We start from the raw sequence: 26843 nt of genomic DNA on the forward strand, positions 1-26843 counted from the left end.
ACAATCGCCGTCGGCGATCGTGAGATCGTTCTTCTCATGCGTACTTTTTCGTCGCGATACAGCCGCGAAGCAGTCCTCGCTGGACATTTTTTATCACTTTTATCGATGGAAGTGCATCATTGTTGACCCCTTATGTTTTACGCCCACGAGCGAAGCACCTCGGGTAAACAATAAATTCTCCTTCCGCGCGTTCTCTTCCTGGACCTTCCTCCTTTGCTTGTCTCTCCTCCTTTGCCGCTCTCTCTCTCTTTCTCTCACGCACTCTCCCTTTCCCTCGAAGTCGTTCGTGATTTCCGTTCATTCACCCTTTCCGGTCATCACCCTCTCTTCTCGCGCTGACTCCAACCGATGCCGCATTGTGTTGTCTCCTTGCAACTCACTTCCGCGGCTCCTTCTCAAGACCTACAGTGCAGCGCGTCGATCTCGTAATAGGAAAAGCTGAATATCTGTCCTCTTTTTCTTAACAGAGTGGAAAGGCTCAATGACGCAACGTGCAAATAAATGCATCTTTCGAAACGTCGTACGGGACGGACCTTTTCTCGAGTACAACTCATCGACTTATTTATAACTATTAATATATTTTACGTTTTCCAAGCGTATGTGCGATCATTTTCTTTGACTAAGTTTTCCCTTCCTCGCGAAATTTTAACAAGCTGCGACACTTTTATCGCTATTCTCAACTTCTGCAATTATACTTTCTCCGAGAGCAAGCTCTAAAGTGATTTCACTGATGGTTTCACTGAAGAAAGATGTGTCGCATTTGCTAACGAGAAACATAAAGACCTGTAAACTCTATGAAGGATTTATCGTTAGTCGTGTCCATGTAGAAAATGCATTTCGTAATCTCGCCGGACCTGTCGGTCCACGTGTAGAAATGTTTTTACAGTCGGTCTTACGTCATTGTCATGTGAATCTCGCCTTGCAAGCGTAGCTTCGCGATTCATATAATGCTTTAATTTGGTTTTTATAATTCCATAGTGCAGCGTGCCGTTAACTCGATAACGTTGAGTCGGAAAGTTATAATAATATTGTCCTTGGTGCATGTGATGCTTATTTCTGGGAGAGAGAGTGAAAAAGCTGTAAGAGTGTAAGACTAGTATCAATATTATGTGCATAGTGAATAGTATGAAGTAGATTTCAGATAAAAAGAAATATACATCACCAAGGTTTCTTCAGCTTTATTTGTGTTTTATTCGAATTGAATTTGACAAATTTTTAAGTCGAATAAAATTGATGCAAATACAAAACGTCTAAAAATTCGCAGTTTTCTGACTTTCTAGTAAAACGATTCAAGTTCTTTTTATTTTTGATTAGCAGGTGTTTGTCATATTTTATTAGAGCGGATAGATACGCGATTTCGTGTGAGCTTAATTGACAAACGGAATTGGTGAAGCCGTTCGCATTGTGCAGGACAACAAGGTTGGCGTGTCGGCTAATACGGTTTCCTTTTAAAAGCAAGGCGAGCCAATCGAACCAAGTTTCTGTGGAATGGGCAACGTGCACGATATTATCTAATTTTTGAATTATTTATTATACGTCGCTCTTCTTCCAATGGATCGTGTGCCACTTTTGTATTTCGATATCGATCTTACGCCGATTGCTGCTACGAATGTTTAATTATTTTTCTCGTCGTTGGTCAGTCGTTCGCCTGTCGTCGCGCTATTTGCTCTATTTATACGTAGAACAGACTCTGATTCCTTTTAAGATTCTTTTCAAGCATTGCGTAATCTCGATCTTAGCGGCAATCGTTTATAACATAAAAAGATCGATATTTTATTAAAAGCATTTTTTTAAATCAAGATTATATACATCGTAATATTAGAATTGCAGGAAGCGATTCTGATAAAGGCTTATATCAAGTTTCTGCATTTGAGATTTATGAGACTAAAGTGTAATTTAGATTTATGCGTTCTCGTGACAAGCAAATCGTGAAAGCATTGCATGGCCATCGCGGAAAAACCCCTGTGCTTCGGTGTCTCGAGCATCCGCGCTCATTTCGTCGTGTAGGAACCGAGTGCGCGAGAGTAACCGAGCGATCGATAACGCGGATATAATCGAACGTCGAACGGGGACATACTCGTCGCGTCCCTGTCCTCGTCCCCGAGGCCGGTTCCTCGCCAAAGTCACGAATAATACCGCGGGTCGTGCTCGATAACCGCTTCCTCCGAGTCTTCAAAGTGGATTTCGATGACGCGAAGAGACACGCCGACACACCGCGTGACAAATGTTCGCCGATCCGAAACGATGGTAAAACGATGTCTAATAGCGTCGATCGCGTTTCGAATTCCATCCTTAAGTCGGTAATAAGATCTTGAAACGTCGTATCGTTTCGTGCTTCCGTTCAAAGGATCATTACGCCGATTTGAATTACAGGTTCGTCATTATGTTCGATTTATATTGATAAAATGGTTCACTTTTCTTGTGCAATAATTTCATTTATTGGATTTAGAGACTCATTTTTGCACCAGGGTAATACGGCCAACCTGTAACATTATACGATGACGAAATTGACGCAACGTAACCCGACGTAACGTAACGATACAATTAGCGTAGTTACGGTGCAATTATCTTCTGCCAAATCTAGTCGATACGAGGTGGAGGAGACACCCGCGCATTGAATTGCATCCCGCCCGTTGTGAGAAAATGCAATTGGGTACTTATATGGTGCGCTTGCGGCGTACGTTGCGAAATTAGCAATTAGCGCTAACAGCATCGTTGCATCTCCATCGTGCGGCTTAATTCAAAATAAGACAGAACGAACCGCTGACAGTGAATCCTGGGACGCAGCCAGCGCCCGAAGCTAATACCATTAACCCGACAATCGCTAAAGTGGCAATTAGACTTCGAAGACGAAGTCGTTTATGCGACACTTCGGAACTGAAATTCGGTATTCGTCTTTGCAAAACTGTACGAGATGGGAACTTTAATGCGTGTGCCACACGGTGAAAATGTATGCGCTTTCATAAAATGCCTATAGTCTCTAATTCCTTCCACATATTTGCTACGAACGTCACGTCGAGATTTTAATCTTGAGCGATTAGTTTCTCTTGGTTACATATTTGAATTATATGATAATATAAACAGAAGATCCTAATCGTACGAGGTTTCAGACTGCAAAGCACACGAGTGAAAAATTCTCTTTATAAAGGCGGGATCCTCTGAGTCTTAGCCTGTTGCGTTTTAATTGTCAAGATCATCCATACGCAAATACGTTCCGTCTTTCGCGTTATACGTGCATCATGATGCCGAAAACGATCTCGCCACGATAAGGAGCTCGCAAGCTAACTTAGAAAGTGATCATCGCGGGATATTTGGAGGAAAGAAGACGGGGGCACGTCGACCGTGGTACTCTCATCATCCCTTCGGCTCACGGTTGGTGGTGGTGGTCGCCTTCAACTTTCTCGAAGCTCAGCGACGGTCGAGCGAGCGAGCGAGTTGGTAGGGATCGCTATGGAACGGCGGGGGTTGATAGTTGGAAGAAAAGCGGTTGCCCTCGAGAATTCCACCCCGTCCGGGGGGTTATGTAGGTGTTAATCGCGGTATGTATGCGAGACGGTGAACGCGGTGGAGACCCACGGCGGCGGCAAGTAAAGTCGCGGATATCGACCGTAGATGTTGTTGATGCAAACGGTAACCATGGGTGACTCGGTCCGGTTGACCAATTGCAGTCTTCACGGTGGCCGTACCCGACCAATCGGCTGGCGGTACGCTGCCGGTTTTTTGATTGGGCGATACCGGGGATAAGAGACCAGTTCGAGGCCATCGGGACCCACAAATGGACGTGGACACATCAAGTGGAGAACATCGGCTTGCTGCGGTGCCAAGTGCCCGTCGTCATCGTCATCGTCGTCGTCGTGGTTCCTCATCGTCCTCGCCGTCCAAGTTGAACTTCGTCGCTGAGCACCTCGCTCTTCTCGTCGTGTAACCTTCGGATACCGATTCGGATTTTGTGCATATCTCCCTCGGTTATCAGCGCCGAGTCTCCTGTGTAAGGTTCTTTTACAGTCAGCCTTAAGGTCGCTCGACCTCCAGCACGGCCACCGCACGCCACCGTGGACGCACTTGAAGTTTTACTTTGCATCCTGTCACTCACCTCGTGATCCGTAATCTCTCCGTTTGGTCGAAACGATGGACATATCGGCGGGCTTTCCCCGACTCTTCTCTTTGTACGAATCTTTTTATGCACTGCACCACATTGATAGGACGCAACACGGAATTAGCTCTCCTGATATAGCCCTCCTGAAGATACGCTACTCCTGGCTGCTTTCATCTTTCACTTTGCAACACTCTTGAAACACACGATAAATGTAGATACGAATAAAATTGTGATAGCTCTTTGCGTACTAAGAGTCGGTAGTCCACTGTATTACTTGATCGCAATGTTTATCGTTTCTCGTAACAAACTCGACATTTTAACGTAATTTGACGTCATTCCCGAAGTGCACCTAAAGCGATTAGTCCTTTTCCGGCTTCGTCCGAATCGAAGTAGACTGATGGTAGATCTTTCTGTTTTAACATTCAAAACGTTGTCTTACTTGAGAAATTGGCTTTGCTTTTTTCCATCCAATTTTTTTCGGTCACCGCGACGTGTTTGATATTCTCGAGGGCACTCCGACCGATTGATTCAGCGCGTTCGCGACCCAGTTGAAAAGGATGCGTCCTGTTGGAGAGTGCGCCTCGTAGGAGATCGCGAACTAACAAAGTGGATTACAGTGCACCCCGAAGCTTTAACGGGCTTTTCGTCGGTCGAGCGCGTATTTTGCATCGGCCTCGTCCACTTTCAGCTACCGTCGCCACTGTCACTCCCGTCCCCTCTCGCTTGATCTATGTGTTTGCCGGAGCGAAATTAAGTTATTTCATTATCGCACGCCATTGTAGCTACTCCCGACTGTACAGACACGCCGTTGTTTCGGCGCCGAGATGGCTTCGTCCGCCTCTCAGGCAGGAAAAAACCTCGCGCGACACATTAGACGGATTCTATCAAGTTTTTGCCCCTCTCGTGATTAAGTGGCGCGTTAATCCTGAACTCGACGATGTACCCTCTCCGAGATACATCTCTGCCATGTTTTGTACTTGTAGACCCGCGATTCTTACCCGTGCGATTATTTGGTTTTTTATTCTTGAGGATTGCGCAAGTTATATCTCATATAGTGGAATTAATAACGTTCAGCGCGTCAAAGCGAAAACAAACGCGTTCCTGCACGTTGCGTTCATGAGTATTCGTCGCAATTTTCGCTCAGGAAATTTCACAATGCGTACGCGCGTCTCTTCCGAAAATGAGTTTGGCGGAGGTTCTCATCTTGTCGAGTCCGCGTGGTTAACAACGGCGACCCAACCGTAATTTTGTCGTGTTTTGTGTTTCAGACAGGCGGAAAGCTGGCATTGATCGCGGAGTAATTTACCTCTGTGTCAAGGTGAGTCGATTAATCCGTTTTCTCTTGTTAAAGAAAAATAGATAGTCGACTTGTGAACATTTAGGAGAAACTCAATGAAACAAGCGTCACGCGATCTTTCGGGAATATCGTCGCGATTAATAATCAATTCATTACATTGTGGTATCGTAAATGACGTAAATTAAAAAAGAATTTTAATTGTATTGAGACAATAATAGGATCAATTGATTTCTGCGTATATGGCACACGTTTCAAGGGTAGCAAGTCAGTTGCCCAAGTATCATTCATAATTATCATGTTACTGGGATACTTTTTCCTCCTAATTGTTAATTACAAGTCGGCTTTGCACTCTCTACTTCGTGTACAGAGATCCGCGATAAGCTAGCTCGCCATTGTTCTCTCTTCGTGTTCCGAGAAAGACACGGTCTACGCTTGGACGTGTTTGGTGCAATTTTCTCCGGTTTCTCCGTTTTTCCGCCGTCACCGTGCGAAATTCGCCCGCTCAAAATGCGTGTTCTTATCGCGATCGCGTAAGGATAAGAATGCCCGTTACTCGCTCCTCATGGTGGGCGCTCGAATGAACTGAGGACGAATGAAGCAACTCGCGACTCGTGAGTCTAACTAACTGTTCCCTTCGTGTCGACTTTATTCAATTAGAATTCGCTATTTATATCTACGCCAGCATCACGAGGAAATCACGATGATAATCAGGTGTCGGAAACACATGGCGTTTCTCGAATCGTGGTGAAAGGTGCACGCGCGTGCACGACACTCTTAATTACATCAAACGAGGGCTAATGAAACCGGAACGGGGTGTCGTTAAAATTGTACATTTCCGCGGTAATGATTGCGCGCGATCGTAACTTCGTTTAACGCTATTACTTAACGTCACCGGTGCCGGCAATCCGCATACACCCGGTTGCGTACTAATAATAGATATAACATCTTTCGTCGCAACGTGGGTGCTTGAGAACGCGGTCAGCATTCTCAATGCCGATATTCTTGACAGTCAAGATGCGGAGTAAATAACATTCGCGCAAACCGCACGAAAATTGCACGTGAAATGAATATCACGGGGTTCTCTTGAAGGGCAGCTCCTACCTGGCACCTTAAAATTACGTACGCTTCTCCCGTGTCGAGGATTCAATTATTGCGGACCGTTACCGCGCTCGCTGCACGCCGGATTAACATAAATCGCCGAGACACCCGACGCGGATAACCAGTTTCGGCACGAGAGCGAAGCAAAGCTTTCGATTTCTTTCCTCTTGGATTGAGAAGCGAATCGCGGAGCGTGACCGTGAATCCTTGCGCGCACGCTTCAACCGTGAAATCACAGTCCATCTTGGTTCTCTCCCTATCTTTTCCTCTTGTTCGTCCTTTTTCTTACTCCATCACGCATTCGTCCCATCTCGTATTTTTATTTTGTCGCATTATCGTTCTTTTTTCGTCATTAGCGAAACAATGAGTGGAAGCATCTCGTTTATCCCGAGTCGCTCCGATAACGGCCGATCATTATTTAACCGCGAGCTATCATTACTGCGATCACCGACAATTATACGCTACCATTGATATCGGCGATTATTTAATATGTTCGCCTGAACGGGGAAAGAGCTCGAGGGCTCTTGGCATTCATCTATTCTGACGCGACAAACGCGAGATAATTCCTAGTAGCGTTCCTTGTAACTCTGAGTTTTTCACTAACATTTTCAATTTCGTTTCATTCAGACCGATTTCTGCTAAGGGGAAAGATTGATTAGGAAAGATTACTCATATTAGTTTTACTTAACGTCGTATTTTCCGATCCTGCCCATTGCGTCGCGTTGAATTATCGTTGCTTAGAAAAGTGATTGTTACGGCTCGTTAATATCGCGGCGGAGCGCGCTGATGGGAAATGAACGGGTATAATTTGAACGAGGAAAGAAGAGAATCGATGGCGGGTATATCGCCGATCGCTAATACGTGTTTACTGAATGTTAATCAGTGAGTTCACGTGATGCCATTGTTCACTCGTTAATCCAGCCCTTTTTCCGCGCGAGATAATATGAGTGAAATGTTCCCCGGGGTACCGATCGATGACTGAAAAGCGTTTTTTCCCGCATTTTTACATGTCATTATCCTGGGAGAGCGGTCGTGTTTAAAACGCAGAACTTGGGGTAGTAGCGAAGCAGTCATAGCAGTTTATGATCGGCATTCCGTGCATACCTGCTCGACGGATCGCTTGGGAATGGAATATCGCGTCGTCCTTATGCGGTTAGGCGCGAAGATTCCTCGAAGTTACGGGATTACTGTCGAGCAATGAAAACGGGAAACGCGGAAATGCAGTAAAAACCGGTGAAAGTCGGTACGAGCGTTGCGAGTAAGTATGCGATGGAAGCGCGATCGCAGAAAAACGCGTTGCGGAATCTTGTATGAAAGACTCGCTGGCAGCAAGACCGAGTAATATGAGAGCGGCAGAGAAAGAGGTAAATTTACGTGCAGAATAATCTAATTTAGGCGATATGATGAAGTGGGTCTGAGCTATTAGCATGTCGTGCGGAGAAATATTTTGAAGCCGTGATGCGCGCCTGGGAAATAGTGGCAGTGGATGCGAGAAAAGTGGATGTGCTCGAAAGGAGAGTAACTGGATGTTTGTGAAAATCGCGAAGACATGCTCGATCCTTGTTTCTGCTTCCGGTCGTACATCTTTTCTCGTCTTGTCATTGATTAATTCTTCACAAGCGGGATTCCTGAAAAATTTCATAAGTAAATAATAAATCAATATATTTAATAAATATTAAATGTTGCTCCTCCCAGAGTATTCATACTTATCCAGAAGCAAATCGCATTTATCCTCACGGATAAACAAGTGTCTCTGTCTCGATTTTCCGAAAGCACCGCGAATTTCCGCTGAATCACCCTGTACGTGCGGCGGACCACGGGGATGGATCGGGGGAAAGGGTCAGCGCAGGAAGAGAAGAAAGTAAAGGAAGAAAAGGGAGAGCGAGAGAGAAAGAGAAGGGAAGGAAAGACAACGAGAGTGACAGAACGAAGGGACGAGGGCTCGGCGCATGCGTGCTGACGCAACAATATGGTGAATTCCGCGAAGCGGCCCAGTATCCGCCCGACCGTCAGCTGATCGATATACTTCCGCACACACGCCACGTCATACGCGCTGCACGAGAGAGCGACACGCATGTCATGCATCGGGCTGACCGTTACGCGTGCGACTTCACGGCGCGGTGCCGCGCCTTCCACGCGCGTGTACGTCCGCGCTCGGGAATCCGTGTTTGTGTTACTGTGACGACGTTGTCGTCGTCGTCGCCGTTGACCTCTTTGCGGTCCTCGTCGTTGCGGACGAGCGGTGGACCAAGAGAGCTCTGACGACGGAGTCCTTGTCCTCGACAAAGGTGCGACGAGAGCCCGAGAGAGAGCAGAGTCCTCGCAGCTACGTCGCAGGCACGCGAAATCTGCCATTCCGATATCGCGTCCGAGTTACGAGGGTGCCTTCTTCTGCTCGACGGCTGCGCCGGTCGCGGCGGCCCTCGTCGCGATTTTGTGCCAGCGGAACGACCGGACTCCATCCATCCGTGTTCTGATCAAACTGTTCAAGTGGTAAGGTTCACGAAGCTGCTTTGGAGTTTCGCTCTTGGATTAATAATCTGGAGAGGAATCCATGTGGAGACTATGTTCTTGCGAGGAGGATACACCACGTACCCTACAGTGCGCGTAACACGAAACTGATCGAAACGCATCGTGTGCAGGTATATCATATCGTGATCTTCGCGGTGGATGTATTAAGTAGGATTCCTTCGTTTCGGTTAATTAATGCTGATGAATTTTATTATAGACCGTTGGGAAATGCTAAATTTTTTAATCATATTTAATTACCGAATTTTTTAAATTAACGTCTCTAATCGTTTAATAAATAAATTACACGGCAAAGCATTCTTCTGTATCTCCCTCTCGTATCTCCGTCTAGTGTTGCATTCTTCGTCGATGCATTACATTTTGAGACGCGTAATCTGGACGGTGTCGAGTGTCAGGTGGTCGGCGTTTGCCGTTCACGTAAGCGACGTAATCGGCATAAACAAGAGAGTGCCTGTTTATGCGACCACGTCTTCTACGGATACGGCACTCGTAGGGTCTTATCTTTAGGAGGATGTGGTCTGAAAACCGCGGTTTTATCGCACGTGACCTCTGGCCACCATCGGCGGAGAAGGATGCGGGGATCTTCTCCGCCGCTGCAACCGTGAAACTCATCTTGCGGCGATCGCGGCGTTCATTGACTCCGCGTCTCTCGTCGTGGGTCCTCGCTCTCTCTCTCTCCTTTCTTTCTCTCCTCTCCTTTCTCTGTCTCTCGCGTCGCGATGCATCCGCATTACTCGCGCGCAGCGCGTTGCAGTACGCTCGTTCGCTCGCTCGCCCGCTCACGCACACGCTCGCACGCTCGCGCGTGTACACGGCGCCGCTCCTCTCCGTCCTCTCGCAGATCCCCTCGATCTCCCTCCGCGAGCGATTCGCCCCACCAGATACTCGCGCCTCCTCGCGAGGAGGAAGAGGTGGACGCGCCTCGTCGGAGAGGAACGAGAGTCTCGGCCGCTTGGCGAAGTTTCCTCGTGTTTCTCGGCCTGGTGTCAGTTCTGGCGCAACCGCGCAGGTCTGCACGCGCGAAATCCACTCGCGCGAGATTCCCTTGCGTATAATTTCGCCCGTGGCAATCATCAAACAGGCAGACAGGCAGGAAGGACGCGCACCGGGAATTCCTCCTGGAGCTTGGCGTTCCATCCTCGCGGTCCAGACGCTTCTCATCAGGTTCGCTCGCGTCGATCGGTCTTCCAAGACAAGAAAGAGAAAGAGAGAGAAAGAGACGGAGATAGGGTAGTTGAAAGATGTTTGGAACGATCACCGGAAACGGAAGGCCGCGCATTATCCGCGACGAGGACCCGCGATCGCTCGTCATGCAGAGGATCACCTCGTGGGAAAGTTGAATGAACCTCGGGCGTGCAGCCGTGCCGCTGCGTTTGGCACGTTTCATTGTCCCTGACCTATCCCGGTGGAAGGGAAGGGGGCGGGAGTCGAGAGGGGAGGAGGGGGTGTCTGGAATTTTCAACCTTGAGTGCAGCCGATCGTGATTCGCGAGAGTACGAGCCGCGAGTGTTGTGAAGTTGGTTCTCTCTCTCTGTCTTTCTCTTTCTCTTTCGTTGCTCGCTCTCTTTCTCTCATATCTGTGTGACAGTGATTCGAGAAAAGGTGTTCAAGGTTTCATCAGGTTCGCTCGGTCCTTGGAAATCGCGACACGGTCTCGATCGTTTTAACGCATTTGCGGTCGGTGGTCGCTTCGGTTTCCAGTGGATGTGTTCAAATGGCGTCTACATCTACGACGTCGACTTCGTAACTTTGCGATTTCATTACTGTCACCCGTGTCTCCGTCACGCAATTTGCTTGTTGATTAAGCTCGCGAACGCATGCGCACGCGCTTTGCTGTTTTGCATCGTGAACAATTGCATCACGCGTGTCGCTTATAAATGCAAAATCGTTTGAGTAACCGAGGATTTAATAGCGACACCTTTTATCGACGGCGGGCAGGACGCTCGGACCTGGCGAGTGACCTCGCGAATCGTGAAATACGCGTTAATTTACGATTTATCTTCCAGCGATTTCGTAAGGTTTCTTTTAGAGGTGTGATACTGACGAGCCGCTCGTGGATCCGATTTTATGTACGGATGATAGATGAACGATTTGACGAACAGTTGTAATTAATTCTGCACACGTGACATTCCACCGTTTTATAACGATCCAGTAATGCATTTTTCAAGCGTGTTCTTTCTATTTTGCTTTTTTTTATTAAGCCGGTAGCGGTCTTAAACTCAATTCTGTTCCGCTAAAGCGATGCTTTCCCGTTAACGTGAGCGTGACAGAATGTTCCATCATGCATAATTATGCTAAATTTCAATACGCCAATTATAACCGCGCTAATTATAATAATATGAATATGTTAAACGCATATGTTAAAACGAAAGTTCTGAACCGATTCTATCTCGATTGCGCAGGGCCGAGTGCTGATTCACCGCAGAGGCTGCAGAAGCGAACATCATTATCGGTGAGTAACAGATATACATTTTGACAAAAATCCTGTTCGCGAAACTCGTGTCTCCTGTCGCGATCGTTGACACGAGCTTTCCTTGCGCAGCATAGATAATCCGCGCTGAAAACCTCCCTCAGAATCGTCGTTGCTGAAATCGCGCCGTTACGCGCGGCAGCGCGGAGACAAACGCGCGCTGAATGGGATTGCGATTAGCGAAAAGCGGGTCGTGTTTTCGCCCGTTGGCCGTGGTGAAGGCGAAAGCAACCAGCCGGTGCAAGGCAAAACGGTCCGCGCGCGCGCTCCATGGGGAAGGGTTGGGAAAGGGGGACGCGAAGTGGTCAGACTGGTGTAACAGGACGTTACCCCCTGGTTGCGTGTGGCAAGGGCAGGACGATATTGTTATTGCGCCTTCCTTCATCCTTCGCGCATGGTTCCCCAGGCTCTGCTGCCGCCCCAGCGGTTCTCAATGCCGCGGATCAAAGCTTTCGTCCTCGGTTGAGGATTTCGTCTTCGCGTGCTGGAAATCGCTTCAGCTTCACCGCCCCGCGACGATGGCGTTAAATCTAGATAAATTAACCGACGCGTACGTACGCGTACTTTATCTGAAAAAAAAAGAGGAAATGTACGTTTTCGTCCGCCCACATGTAATTCCTGCAATTCTCTAACACTCCAGCTCTAACACTTCTCGAGATATTTATTTGCGGATTTGCGTCGTGCGCGTTGTTCCACTCGTTTTCTGCGCGATCAAGTGACCAAGGGTCAGCCGGAATCGAGATTCTCTCGATCGCGCGCCTCGCTTCATCCTCGATCGCCGCATTCCACCTGCAGCGAGATTATCGCTTACACTCGGCACATTTCGCTATTCCCGTTTCCCAAGTTCCGCCGAGGCGAGCTGACGTCCCTGTTGGAATGTCGATTGACGGAAACGAATGATTAAAAATGCAAAGATTAAAAATCGCACGTTGCCGTGGGCTCGATCTCACGGGATCGACGTTGCTTTTTTGTATCACAATAAAAGAATCTAAATCACTGATACCGCGCGCGTATCTGCGATACCCTTTTGCGGCTTTTGGTGTATCCTATTTACACGATTGTCATAAAGCAGCGTGTTTGGTGCCGAGTCAGGCAAACCGCACAGGATTAACCCTATGCTAGGAAACGGGATAGTTGACGCGGCAGCACTGAATGAATCAGTCCTTATGGCAGAATCAGCAAACACGAGTAATACCACTTGGAGGTTTTGCGGTGTTTATGCAACTTGACCGTGTTCGCCGCTCGAATTTCAAGCACCTCGGCACCATAAGAGCCGACATTAAACGCATTCCCGCGCATAAAAGCGAGCGGACACAGTCGAATTCGAGACGTCGTCTCGAGTATCGTCCAGCGACTTGCCGCAGCGTTGGAATTGTGACAAGTCGCTGAAATGAAACATGAGGTTCCGTTCTCCGGTTGATAATTTTACGAGCTTTTTGTTGGCTCTCTTTCTCCATTGTTTCGAGGTCGACGACGAGGGCCTAAATGACTGCGGCTTTGAAAGACTGTGTTCCCTCGCTAATTACTACCCTTGTTCGATGGCGACCCGGTTCATGTCAGTTTTGGCATGGTGTGCTAACGATTCTCTTTTAACGATTGTAAGCTCAGATTACGACATCGTAAGGCGCCTGTATAAAGTTGACTATTGACTCTTTAACCATCGTCGCTCGCGTCTCGTTTCGCCTATTGAACGACGAGTTTTATTTCTTTCTTACGACGTCCCTCAAAAAGCGACTTGAAAGTCGTCTCGAGAGTGGTATCGTTTTCGTTCGCAGAATAAGTAACGGCCTGGATAAAAGGATAGGCCTTACGCGCGTCACGTTTTGGATTTCTACTGGAAAATTAATGACCTCATCGCGATGGGTCTTACGAAACAACTCGCGCGTAATTTCGCCACTTGTGTTTTCAAATTTACGCGTTACACGGAAATTCTTACGCGTACGAACGCGTAATTAACGCCAGACTTTACCAAACTCGCGTTCTCGTCCGAAACGTACATAATATTAGGTAACATAATATTAATCGAGTGTCGGGTCTGACAAAATGCGTCCGTAACGAAGTGCAGCGCGCGCGCAATTCCGGAACGCTGAACAACCGGCGGGCACGGCAGATAATTTTTCTTCCTGACTGGCACACAACTTTGACTGTCGAAACAAACGCACGGGCTTTTCCGTCGACTTGGGGAAAGTGTCTGCAAACGTTCGTCTCCGTGCTATCGTCGGTGCTCTTGTCTCGCTTCGCGTCTCGACGAGATTTTCCGCGGCAGGTTTGCAAATAGCCACTGCAAGAGACCACGGTCGGTCTCGAGAGGGAGAGAGAAAGAAAAGAGAAAGAGAATCGCGTCGACCGAATGAATGAATTTGCCGGCGCGGGGCGGAATTCACACTCGCGCTAAATAAATTTGGTACTAGTTCGCTCGGTCGAGCTTCCGGCTTGTTCGTTTCATAGAGTCTAATTTTAAGCTTGGCCGACCGGACGAACGGTCGGAGGATGGATGGGTGGATGGATGGATGGCTGGACGGACAGACGGACGGGTGGATGGACGAACGAGCGAACAAGCGAAAATGCACTGGAAGCTCGTTAGATGCTCGCCTTATGGAAATAATTGAACCGTCAGCCGCAGAAACGCGTGCGCGCCAATCGATTCCTGCGTTCGTCCGCTCTACGAGACGTGGATGTGATCACGCGCTGGCGACGAAGGAGAAATCTTACTAATTATCTTGCCGAAGCGACTGGATCGTGTTACCTCACTGAGCACCGCCAATTAGCATTATTAAGAACAGTCACGTGCGAATTAACATCGCCTTGTGAACTTTTTCGACGCATTTTCGTCACATCTTTCCAGTGGCAACGATACAATCTTCGCATTCCGTTAAAAGAAATTATTATATTAAAAGAAGGTCAAGCATGTAGCACTTGATTGTTCCTCGCCGAGATTACTCGATCTTTAAGAGGCACGATTACAGGTATTACACGACCGATTTGAGCCACGCTGCAGTATTGGCCGGCGCAAAGCTTAACTCGATTTATATCAAGTACAAGGGACAATCCTGTTAGCGCGACCGTACCTAAACGCTATAAATAGGTCATCGTCGCCGAGACGTCTTTACCCGGCGTACAAATTAGCATGCGCTTGTCGGGGCGCGTCCGTGTGCCGGCTCGTAGTTGTCGCATCCGCGTTACCAAGCATCGCCTGCCATTTAATCTTCGAGAAGTTGCTCTCGACGTTACCCCGAGTAACGACGTTGAAATTCCGACGTACGTTCGCGGTACATTGTGGATTTTACAACCAGGAATATATTCCGCGAATCTCGACCGTCGGGTAGAAAATTCCGACGCGGATCGCAAATGGACCGGCAGTCTCCGGCAGATTTCGCGTGTTGATGTCGTCTCTCTCGCGCAGAAAGCCGCACGGCTGCAAGGCGTACTCTCTATTTGACCACGCGGTTGCTATTCGCGGACACGAGCTTCCGGCTTTCCAATCGGCTCGTCTCGAGTATTTTGCATACCTCCACGGGCGTGTTTCTCTTCAGAGCTGAAGCGCGCGTTCGCAAGCCGACACCTCGCGCGAGATGGTTTCTCGAAGCGCGAGCGTTTCTCCACGCACAACGGCGTCGTACCGCATATATCCCGGGTATATCGGATTCACGGCGTTCGGCGACGGTTAATCATTCTATTTCGAGGACCGCGGAGCGGATGGCGCGCGACGCGTGCATTAGCAGACGCCGTTTCTCACGCTGACGTCAAACGTCGAATCTCGAAGCCAACTCCTCGCCCGACCGCGTCCAATAATCTCGCGGTTCACCTGGCGACTGCCACCCTCGGGATTTCTCCCTTGCGAAGTCGAGTATTATGCTCGTCCTGTGATCGCGGGCAAAGTACGCGCATATATGCAACGCTCATCCATATTCATGTTAATTTCCATGCGGCTGCTCGACGACCGATCGATTTTATTTCACTCTTAATAATGCCGTCCAACCGATACACCACATCTTGTTCATCCAACTCATTAAAGCGATTTTTGTGTTCCGGTGGTTTGTAAAAAGTGGACACGCCGCATTTATTTAATCAGTTTATTTCACTGAAAAAAATCTGGTTGCATTAATTAGAAATCTGGTAGGTTCAACCAGTTTGTCTGTTGGAAAATGGACGAATCAGAATTCCTTTAGGAATTACCAGATGAGCATGATTAATTCCTTCCTGTTAAATTTATCAGATTTTCTTGATAATAATACTAAATGTATTTAGTTAAATTAACATGACTGTTTAGTGAAAAGAAACGTTTTTCTGTTTCATTACCGTGAGTTTTCTTGGATTGCTGTAAATGAAATATCATGTTGATATTTATACAGGATGTCCCGTAATAATCGCCTAACCTCTCGCATGCCAATAGAGCAGATCGAGATGAACAGAAAAGTCCCATATCATTTTGCGATATTCGCAATAATAATCGAAATATTGCATATTAAAGTCAAGCGAATCCAGAGCGCGCGGAGGCAAGTGCCGAGCCGCTCGAGGTATAGGATTATTATTGCGAATATCGCAAAATGGTATGGGACTTTTCTGTTCATCTCGATCTGCTCTATTGGCATACGAGAGGTTAGGCGATTATTACGGGACACCCTGTATAAAAAAATATAAGAAGAGAACACGTTTTTTCATCCGCCATCACTTCAGCAGCCACTTCACAGCCATTCCACTAACTAATTTCATTTCACTACAGGAGGAAAACGTGCCGTCCGTGCCGATCCGTTTCCCGAACATGCATCAACACGCACGACACGAAACAATAGAATGCTGCTAGAGTGCCCTGCGATTAACCAGAATTCTGATTGCATCTTCGTTTGTTCTTATGTCTAGTGTAATATAACTAGAAGTTTTATAGATCCAACTGGAAAATACTAACCAAATTCTTATAGTACAGTCTATCAAACGTTCTAGTTATAAAATATCCAGTCCTATCGTGATAACTAGAAATTCTTGGTTAGTTTAACCAAAATGCATTCTATCAGATACGTCTTGTTGATACAATCAAATCATTTTTCTCAGTGTTGGAGAATACATAATTAGGTGTTGATTAGGCGGATTGCTGTGGCAGGGGATCGATACAGGCAGATACATCACGGAGAGAAGGAAAAAGAGAAAAGTGATAATTGTAGAAAGAAAACATTGATCTCTCTCGAGGTGTTCCAGAGAGAAACGGACGCTCTTGATAAACGACGTTAAATAACGAGACCCTTTTATCTGCTGCGAGCCTTAGTCGATAGAACGCGCGCTGTGTTTCTGCAATTCGTTCGCTGTTTCTCGCTGTCCCCGAGTTTTTGCCGGCGTTAAAGTTGCATTTTAAAAAACACACAGCGGTGGTTCGTTGCGTTCATTTACATGCGCTGTTTACGTGGCGCAGCTCTTTTTTTCGACGGACAAAATTGCAAAAAATTATCGTTTTATGTTACCGGAACGGGCAAATTAAAACATAGTCAAGGGAAAACGTTTTGGTGCGAGAAAATCGCCGAAAAATCGCCAGGAAACGCCAGGGATATCTTCTCGATGAGGAAATATCACGCACAACAAAAGCGTAGGTACACGAGATGGGCTAAAACAATGAGAAGTTTTCCTCTCCGACCCGGTTTACGGTACTTCGTACCGTGAATAGTCCGCACCGGTAGTATCGCCTTTTACGCACGCCGCTCGCCTTAGCGCCGGCATTACGTTCGTCATCTCGTTTATGGTACTGACCATTCCTCTTTTTATTTCCCCGTCCGTTACCAGCTAGTAATTTCTGACCCTCGCAACTCCCATCTCGCTTCACTCGTGTTCGTTCATTATTGAAACGCAGATATGTGCATTTCGCAGACAGATTACACAATTTTCGCGATCTCTTTCCCATGTTCTTCGCTGATCTCATCGGTTTGAAATGATCATTGGAAAGGAGAATAACTGTAATTGTATGGTAGCCTGTTTCACGTAATAATTTCGAAAGGAAGCACTTTTCTCTTGAAGTACTATTTATGGACATTCGCAGATAACATTACAGGTGTTATTATTATTTTCTTTTTCGTGAAGAAACATACCGACGCGTATTGATGTGATAATAAAAATATCGTGTTCGGAATTACTAATCCTTGACTTGTAGATGAAGGAAAATAGAGATGAATCGATCAGGAATAAAGTGGGGTAGTTTACAAAATTATGGAAGACTCCATGGGAATCGTCGAGGGAGGCGGGCTGAGTAGAGGAAACAGGAAGAGGATCGTGAACGCAGAAAATGCATGGAGTGAAAGGAGAAGCCAGATGAGAGATTGGAGCAAAAACGGTAAACAAGCTTCTTTCGTTGCAACGGCGACTTGGATTTATGAGGCTCCGGCTGTCCGGCCTTACAGTCCAGCTTTACACGATAACAGACCGGGGTGCCTTTCCACGCTAGAATGTGCGTATTCCTTTTTCCCGCTTTATGCCACTTTTCCTCATCCGCGGGTGGTTGGCAACCCACAGTTTGTAAATCGCCACGTATAAACTTTCTTCGTTCTCCCGCACGCTGTACCACGTCTCGGCCTCTTTTTGGATGCCAAAGTAAAAAAGAAAAAGAAAAGATAATATGCAAGTATTTTTTCTTTTTAAGAAAAATTGATATCGTCTGCAAAAGTATTTATTTTAGGATTAAAATTCTGATATGTATCTTTTTTTCTGAAAGAAGTATCAGACAAGCATACATATCTCTCCGATATCGGATGAGCACAAGTATCGATATCCGATATTTTCGCGGTGACAGCGCGCGTCGTGCAATTTGCACGACGCCCGGGATTGCCGGCGTCGCGTCGCCGCCGCAATTATTCGCCGTCTGTGCGACGACGAAATAATTACTTGGATAGCGTATAACTATTTAGAGCACACCATTATCTGCGTCGGAGAAGCAGTAGGTTCTGTCAGATACGAACATTACAGTTGCGCCTTGAGATCCTCTTTCATCGAACTTCCAGGAAAATTGAAATAGTTCGGCTAGTCGCCCAACTCGGCTATTGCTGTCGATACACTTCGTCTCTCTCTCTCTCTCTCTCTCTCTCTCTCTCTCTCTCTCTCTCTGTGGCGTCAGATTTCTAACAAAATCCAGGACAGTCTATCCGTAGACTCGGACACACCTGTAACACACGAAGTGCAAGCACGAGCTCGATGTTATAACGCCGGTAAATTACATTTTGTCCAATCTGCTTCGCATGAAACTTTAACAGCAGTTCATCAACGATTAATCAAGTTACTACGGCATGTACTTGTTTTAATTGACTGTGGTTTGCGATGCGCAGTTAATTAAAAAGCATATGCCGGCATGGTGCGCTCGAACCAGACTTCATCGATGACTTTGGATAGAAACTATTGATTAAAGTTTCGAGAAGGGATGCTTCCCTCAAGCAACGGTTAGCGCATGCATTTATCGATTAAAAATCTATTGTTAATTTTTTAATTTCTTTTGTGATATTCTTTGCAATGACTTTTATAACTACGAATAATTATATCCGTCTGTGGATATTCGGCAGATACGCGAGCAAGCTTTTATGAATCCTCTGTAAATCATGGCAGATTGCCGGCCTAATTAATGGATCGGAGCGGACGCTCGGAGAAAGCTTTGACCTCGCGTAATGACCGCATTATCGAAATGGAGCACCACGTGTCGAAGGGTTAACTGCCCCCTCAGCGCGCGTGGTTTCGCTGTCGATCGCCCCGTTTCTTCTTCTCTCTTCTACAGCTGTATATCACTTATGGACTAGCGTGCGGACCGGTTATGAACTAGTTAGTCGTTGCACTCCTGCCGAGAGCGGTGGACTCCTAGGCGCCTCACGCTACTGATGTCGTAGACTCGGCGGCGCCCCCTTTTTCCAGTCCTTCGGCTCGCGTGTTTCACCCCGTCCGTCCGTCCGTCCGTGCCGATCTTTTTCTCCTTTTTCCCCCCTCGCGTTGTGCGCCCTTTTCCTTCTGCGTATAAGCGGGAACAGCATGCGCGCACTCACGCATACATAATCGATCACTACGTCGCGGCCAGGCTCTATCATTTCGTCGTTCGATTTCTCTCGCGCGACCACGACGAAGCTCGGTCGGGTGAGGCACCCTTCGCGGGAGGGCGGACGAAGAGAGCCCTTTTTGGTTCGCGTCACGAGAAGCTCGGTCACGCACCCACCGTGCAGATCGATGAGCGCGCCCTAGACGCGAGCTAAAAAATATAATTCCGCGAACGACGCTCGGCAATAGCCAGTTTATTAAATATTCTCTCCGACAAAACGACGTCGCGTTTTCTCCCAATTATTTCCAGAAATATGAAAGAGCGATGCACGATGTCGGAAATTATACAAAGAGATATACCTACAGGTATTCCTACAATTCGGTAGATGATTCCTATCTGTGACGTGATGGTTCGCCAACGATTCCACGACGATTTTTAATTCACGTCGAACGTCGCGTATATTTTTATGCATTCCGGCCGGAGTTATTCCCGGCACGCCGTAACGCGGCAGGAAGAAAGTATAAGGGGATAAAGTCGATCGCGAATCGGGAGAGCGCCCTTTCGCCGCGGAATCGGTTGCGATAAATTATTAACGTCGCGTGTCGGTATCTCTGGGTGGGTGGCGTGATATCGATTCTCCCGTCGCGCGTCCCGCTTTTCCATCGCTTGCGTGTGCACACGCGGCATCTAGATACGCGTCGCGTCGCTTTAATTTCCATTTGTGTCCCGCCGACATTGTTATTAACCCCTGGTGCCGTACCCTCAATCTTCCGTTGCGCGACTGCATTACGATCCTCCCGCGACGAGAGAATAATTGCCGCTGAATTATCCGCCGCGGTCTCGCGAATTGACCGATCGGACTGGCATTATCCCTGTAACAAGCATGCACGCACGCACCGCAGGCACGCACGCGGAAATCGTACCGTTGGAGAATCGCCGCATCCTCCCACGTCCCTCTCCCGCGCGACGAATGTCGACTGATCAGCATTCTAGACGTAATCCGCTAAACTTTGGCTCGCGCACGCTTTACCGTTATCACGGTCGTTCGGCCTGAAGACGATTAAAACCAATTAAGCTCTGGTCTATTTCGTCATAAGTCGCGTGCAATGTAATCGGCCTCGCGTCTCGAGTACGGCGGTACGACCCAGTTCGGTCCGCGCGTTTCGTTTGCATATTCGGCCTGCATACTTTTCCGTAAGGAGTACGAGGAGCGCGCTTTATTACTGCCGCGTCACGGGTCTAAAATCGCGGTAAACGTTACGCCACGGTCCACGGAAGCGTGCGGAACCGTAAAAAAAAGTTCGACAATTTTCAGGGAACCGGTTTAAACATAACCGTACTCGTCTGCGCGTTCCGTGTGGATTCTCGTATTTGCGCGAGACACGCACAGCATAAATTAAATGATTCTCGCGTAAAAATGGTGTGGAATTTTTTTTTCGGAGATACAAGTCTTGCAGGCTGTTGTTGCGTCACAATGTGGTCGACATTGATACACGTACACTCGCGTACGTAACACGCCACCTTGTTAGAAATGTGCCGCGCGAGTCTCCGCATTATTCCGTAACTGCCCCGCGACCGTATTATTACGACGTTCCCATCGTCGGCTACGACTTTCGTATGCCATACGTGTATGCCGTGATTTCTATGCTAAACGCACACTATCACGATATAGCCGACGAATGATTGCCGGCGCAGACGTGCTGTGTTACGTTTTCGTTTCGTTCTCCTGCCGGGATGACAGCCACGCAATTCCGCATGACGAAGTTTCGGGACAAACAACTCATCTGTTCGGATATATCGAGGACACACGAGCTGCGTACGTGAGTTTAGTTAACGAAGCTTATGGTCGCGATATTACGAGGATGTACCCCGGCGTGTGTGATTACCGGAGAACTGTACGCTATTGTGTGGTTGGCGCCGCTGTTCTTTGATCAAACAGACTGATTATGTAATTAATTATTCGCGATTCAATCTCGTTACGTTAAACATTCTGGACTGGTGGACAGATAAGCAGCGATTAACCATGTCAATTTAAATGCATAATCTCCATCGATTCCGACAGAAAATTTAATTTTCATTTGCCTTGGACATGTCAATAACGTGCAGCTCGCAATCGCAAAGGAGCGGAACGGTAGAAGCGTGATCTGATAACGTGAGCCCAGCTGAATAATTTTAGCATAGTAAATGCAGTAAATAATAATAGTAAAAGCAAAATTCATCGAGTCTCTTATTACTTATACGCGTCCTTATTTCTCTAGAGTTGTACGCCGTTTTTCTAGTAGGTATGTCTCGTCGTTTCAAGAGAGTTTGGTCGTGCTAATGAAGGAGAATCAATGTATTAATAATTTAAGCTTTCGCGTCTCGCAAGAAATTAAAGATTTAACGGACTGGGTCCGCGTTTACGTCTGCGGCCGCTCGGCAGGGCCGCGCTAAAACTCTAATTGAGCAATGAATCTCCGACGATGTGTAGGTCCGCGAAGGGCACAGACGTACGTAGGAAAGAATTATCACGGTTTGGCGGGGAATTAATCGCTGCTTCTATTTCAGAGCGTTCCGCGGCTGCGACGGCGCACACAATTAGGAATAATTAAATTCTGATCCCATTTCGTATCACTCTCGAAATATTTCCGATATGCTTTACCGTTAACTGTGACACCTGCTGTTAGCGTTATTAAAACAGCGTATTTCCTCTTCTGACATTCGGACACATATCGAGCTGAAAATTCCAGAGTGTTAACGTTATTAGCTTAATATTTTCTTCTTAAAATGATCGTTCTTTGAGATTTTGACCTGTCCTTGGAGAATACTTTGTAGATGCATAAATTCGTACATATTAAGACACGTTATATGGAGCCGGATAGACTGCGCGAGCGCGCGCGCGCGGCATAGTAATTCATTGTCCGTTAAATCGCCTCGTTTGCCTTAATGACGTCGACGGCATGGGAAAGCCGTCTTTTATGAGGCGACGTGCGTATATTCGCGGCGTTTTATTGCGCTTATCCGGCAGTTCTATCTTTCTCTTTCTTTCTTTTTGTTTTTTTTTTATTTGTCAAGGAAGCCACGGCGGCCACTGTCGACGAAATCGGGTGGCGTATGTTAATTTATCGCAGATTTACGATCCATAATCTCAGCGAGCGCGCCGTACACGTTGTATGCCGCAGACACGATGTTTCTTTTAAATTATGATAAAAGCCACGGCCCGATTACGATCCACGTGAACCGCTTCATTGTTGCGTCCGCGAAGAGAGTTCCGCGACGCCATGGACGGAAGAAGACGCATTTTCTGAAGAGATCCGTTGTCTTGTCTGTTGCAGGAATAATGAAGAGAGAAGCCGAGGCTGGCGCCATGACAGGTTCCGGGGGTCCGATCAGCCCCCACAAGCGGTATCGACAGGGTGACGATGAACTCCGTCTTCTCATCCCGAGTAAGGTGAGTGCCATCGATCGATATGCGGTGTCTCAGAAACGTCATCGCTAAATTCAACATCCGCGATGTGAACGCGTGTGCGCTTGCGGTTTTCTTTCGGTTCTGTCGGCGGGTTCTTATGTTTATATCCCCTCGAGCAACGCGGAAACATTCCTTCGGTTTTGCTCTGAATCTTTCTCCTTAGCTGGCGAACGCCTATAAAGTCAGCCAGCAACGCCGAACCGACGTGCGCGTAACGCACGTTCTGTCACACGAGAAGCACGTCGGACGTGTCTCCTTCGCATTCCACGTGCTCGCCACTGGGTCACTATATTTTCCAGTCACGCGTGTTTGGTCTCGGCCGAGACCGTTTTCGTCATATACTACCGCGAGCGGGTACGACGGTTCCCATGTGCGCAACGCGAGACCACCTACGGCACGTCCGTTCCACCGTGGAACAGCCGGCGGAGCTTCCGGTCATTGTCGCCACGCTCGGCGGACCGTTATCGATTTCTCCCGGCTGTTTTTTTCTCGCGAGGAATTCCCTCGAATTTGCGAGCCCCCGAGAACGTCGAGGAGACGAACAAGGGAGAGAGAGTGTGGGTTCCCGTAGATCACTAACGAGGATCTCGCAGCGTCCGTGCAGCCTCCTGAGGCAACCGGTGTGCTTCCCTCTTATCTCGCGGCACCGCATTACCGCGCGAGCTTTCATCTTCGCCGCCGATATATATCGCCGGGCCGGATGTTTCTCGGCTGAGCGGATATTTTCTTGCGCCACCGTTTCCTCCGCCGTACGATAAGACGCAGCGGGCGAATATCGCGATTGCAACGGCCGTCCGCTCTCGAGGGCACGTCGGGAGAAGTAATATCGCGGATCGAGGTCTATCTGTGCTTCCTTTCGCTCGGTAGGTGATTGATTATAGCGCGGCGAACATCGAAGGGAGCGTTGAATCGTTCGTTTCTTACGTTTTCGTTTCTCCGTATTTTCGAACAAAGTCGCCGACTGCGCATCTCATCGCGAAATCGATGCAAATGGATCGCAACGATCAACGTTTTACTTCTTTCGTATTCTTTTCTCATAATCTTCCGCGACGTGAGAATTACCGGTCGTTACTTTTGAGAAGATTAATGCGCGATGATGAGTCAATATCTCGTAGTTATCAGTATCCTCATAATGTCGGTCCGTCGTAGTACGTGCTTAGCATAATATCGTAAGCAGCTCGCGCCTCGCGCCCGCTAATAAGCTTAATTGAATTGAATGACCGGCTGTTACGTGGGAAAGCACGCAGATAAGTACGCCGGCATTGTCACGCGAACGTCCGAAAAAACCTAACGCCGCGTGAAATGATATCCGGCAGGCGAGCGAACGAGCGAGGACGAGAGACGAGGAGGGGGAGGAGGGATCATAATGATCATAGCTCGTATTTACCGTGTTTAATTATCGCGAGTTATCTGTGACAAACGACGAGAGGGAGAGGTTGACGTTCTTTTGTCAGGGTGCTACTGCGAGTCCGCGAAGCTCGGAGGCGCACGTGACATCATCATGAACGGCCCTGGCACGATCGCGCCTGTTAATTTCGTAATGGACAACGGCAATGTGTGTATCACGCCGCCGGGGTGGTGCGCCGGTGTGCGATTTAATCGGCACCACCGAAAGCGCCTTATTGCGATCCGGCCGGTCGAGCACGAAACGGCGGCGTCGCGCTCGATCGCGGTCAAATCTAACGTCTGCGTAACGTAATCGACGTTATCATCGCGTGTCGTCATCGGTGTATGGACGATCGTGTCAGGGACGAGTCGGGGAAACTAGCTATCGAATGTTCGAGGCTGGATTCATAAAAAGATAATCGATTTCTTTACGTTCTTGCCGAGATTCGCCCGGAATTCACGCCGATTTTCGTGATTCCTTGTTAACAACGCGCACACGTTTCCCTCGATCGCGCTCGTGAGATCGACGCATCCCGCATCGGCGGAATGAGAATGACCGCGTAGCCGCATTCTTGCATCGCCACATCATAATGTGCCGCCGCTCGCGCGCATCGAGGCGCGTCCTTGACGAGCCTTCTTCGCTGCTGGAGAAAGTGTTAATTGCCGGAGTTTTATTTAATTAACTGTCGGAGTACGGTAAATCTGTCATTAAAAGCCGATTCGCGTACACGACACGCGGCGCTACAAATCTGTAAAAAGTCCAACGCGCGTAGATCACGCTCTGGTTTGTCGTATATTGCAAACGTCGTCCCACGTTTTACGAGAAACGAATGATGTTCGTGCAGTGACGGACACGTGCCGGAAGTCCCAGGCTTCTCACTAAAATTAAGATTCTAACTAGAATTGGACGTAAAACTTTTATCGCGAGCATCGGGCGGTGGCCGGAGAAAGCGGGATGTTGATGCAACCATAGCTCGCGACGGGGATTTCCGTGTTTCACCCTCGTTGTGCCCCGCGGCGGATTATCTCACTTCCAGATTTTTCGCTTATTAAATATTTACCGTCGCCTATTGTGCCCCCCGGCGAGATAGATTAGCATAGTTAACGTAGCAGAGTCTGAGGGCCACGCCGGATCCATCAGCCGGTGATATACCGTGATCCTCGCGGAAGTTGTTTAAATATCAAATATTTGTAAGCATCCACTTATCGCGTCACTTTTCGCTTCGCGAGTCTTGTCGAAAACATCCGCGGAAGCTTTGAAATATTTAGTTAGTCTAATATCGTTGTCTGCCAGTTACAGTTCTCTATTCTCTGTTGTAGGTTGCCGGTTCGATAATCGGCAAGGGTGGCCAGAACATCACGAAACTCAGGAGTCAGGTAAGCTGTTCTTCGGGCTTTGGCTCGTTCGTAGTTTCGCTATAATCACGTTCCTGTCTTCCCCCATCTTCTCGTGAAGCTCCTCATGAACAGCGAGCACGAGGGAGAGATGATGGAAGAGGAGGATCGTACGAATAATCGAGCAGAAGATCGCAAAAACCACCTCGGAAATATATTTTAAGGCACTCCTCACGACTGCCACGAAACGAGACGTTTCTGCGACCTTCTGACTACGTGTGTGTTCAGTTTTTAATCATATATCGGACTTTTAGTTGATTGAGAGTCATTTTTATTTCATTTGCCAGTTTTCCGGTGATAAAATCGATTATTAGCTAAAATCGATGAAAGCGCGACTTGCATTTTACAATACATATAGTTTTCTTGGGTGTTGTCTACGGATCGATGATGCGAGAGAGAATGCCGTAACGCAATTAATTATTAATTTAATCCCCCGGCTTTCTCGAATCTGTTAACTTCGTCTCGGATTTCAGATAACTGCGATTAGTATTACCCACGGTTGTAAATGATTGACATGAATATTTATAATTTGTGCGAGAGGCACGGGAGGATTCGTTGCGTCAGGCATTCGTCTCGTCCTCCAAAGAGAGAGAGACACCCATACTCGTATCCATGCGAGCTTCATTATGCATTTGGTTCCTGAAACGCGAGGAGAGAAGGGGGACTTTCCTCGTCGTACATCTCGCGTTGCACATTCGCCGCATCAATATTTCATGAGACATTCGTTATTTCTCGGTTATGAGGAAGGCCCTTCGGCTCATCCTACGCTCGCTTCAATTTTGTTTTCGCGCTATGTTTTCAGAGTGACACACATAAGCTGCATCTAGTTCACTAATGATCGATGGCGAGAGAATTCGTGCCGGTCCGACGGAGAGGTCGACGTGGACGAATCTCTCGTTGTCGTACGTGTGATATATATGACGTACGATCGATGCATCATGCTATTTTTGCGCAACGTTAACGTCGCGTTAGACCACGTTGAATCTATGATTCGAAGATAGTGTCTCGACAAATGATCGTGATTCGTCGCTCTGTTTGAACCAAATGAGTATATGAATGTATAGTAGACTTAAACACCCACGACTTAGTCAGCATTGTGACTCACAATCAATTCCATCAATTAGTCAACTAAAG

At 47.7% G+C, this 26843-nt stretch overlaps 1 protein-coding gene across 1 annotated transcript in view; it reads left to right on the forward strand.

Moving 5' to 3' along the window:
- Nucleotides 1–3569: 3569 nt before the first annotated feature.
- The window catches only part of LOC105281558, a 64805-nt gene continuing 41531 nt past the window's right edge, over nucleotides 3570–26843 (forward strand). Inside the window, exons 1-5 of the mRNA XM_026970441.1 lie at nucleotides 3570–3988; nucleotides 5365–5414; nucleotides 11423–11472; nucleotides 22795–22910; nucleotides 25635–25691. Coding sequence (XP_026826242.1) covers nucleotides 22800–22910; nucleotides 25635–25691 — 168 coding nt within the window. The 5' untranslated portion in view covers nucleotides 3570–3988; nucleotides 5365–5414; nucleotides 11423–11472; nucleotides 22795–22799. The remainder of the gene's footprint in view (nucleotides 3989–5364; nucleotides 5415–11422; nucleotides 11473–22794; nucleotides 22911–25634; nucleotides 25692–26843) is intronic.

Source organism: Ooceraea biroi, chromosome 6 (assembly GCF_003672135.1).
Source record: "Ooceraea biroi isolate clonal line C1 chromosome 6, Obir_v5.4, whole genome shotgun sequence".
Taxonomy (NCBI): domain Eukaryota; kingdom Metazoa; phylum Arthropoda; class Insecta; order Hymenoptera; family Formicidae; genus Ooceraea; species Ooceraea biroi.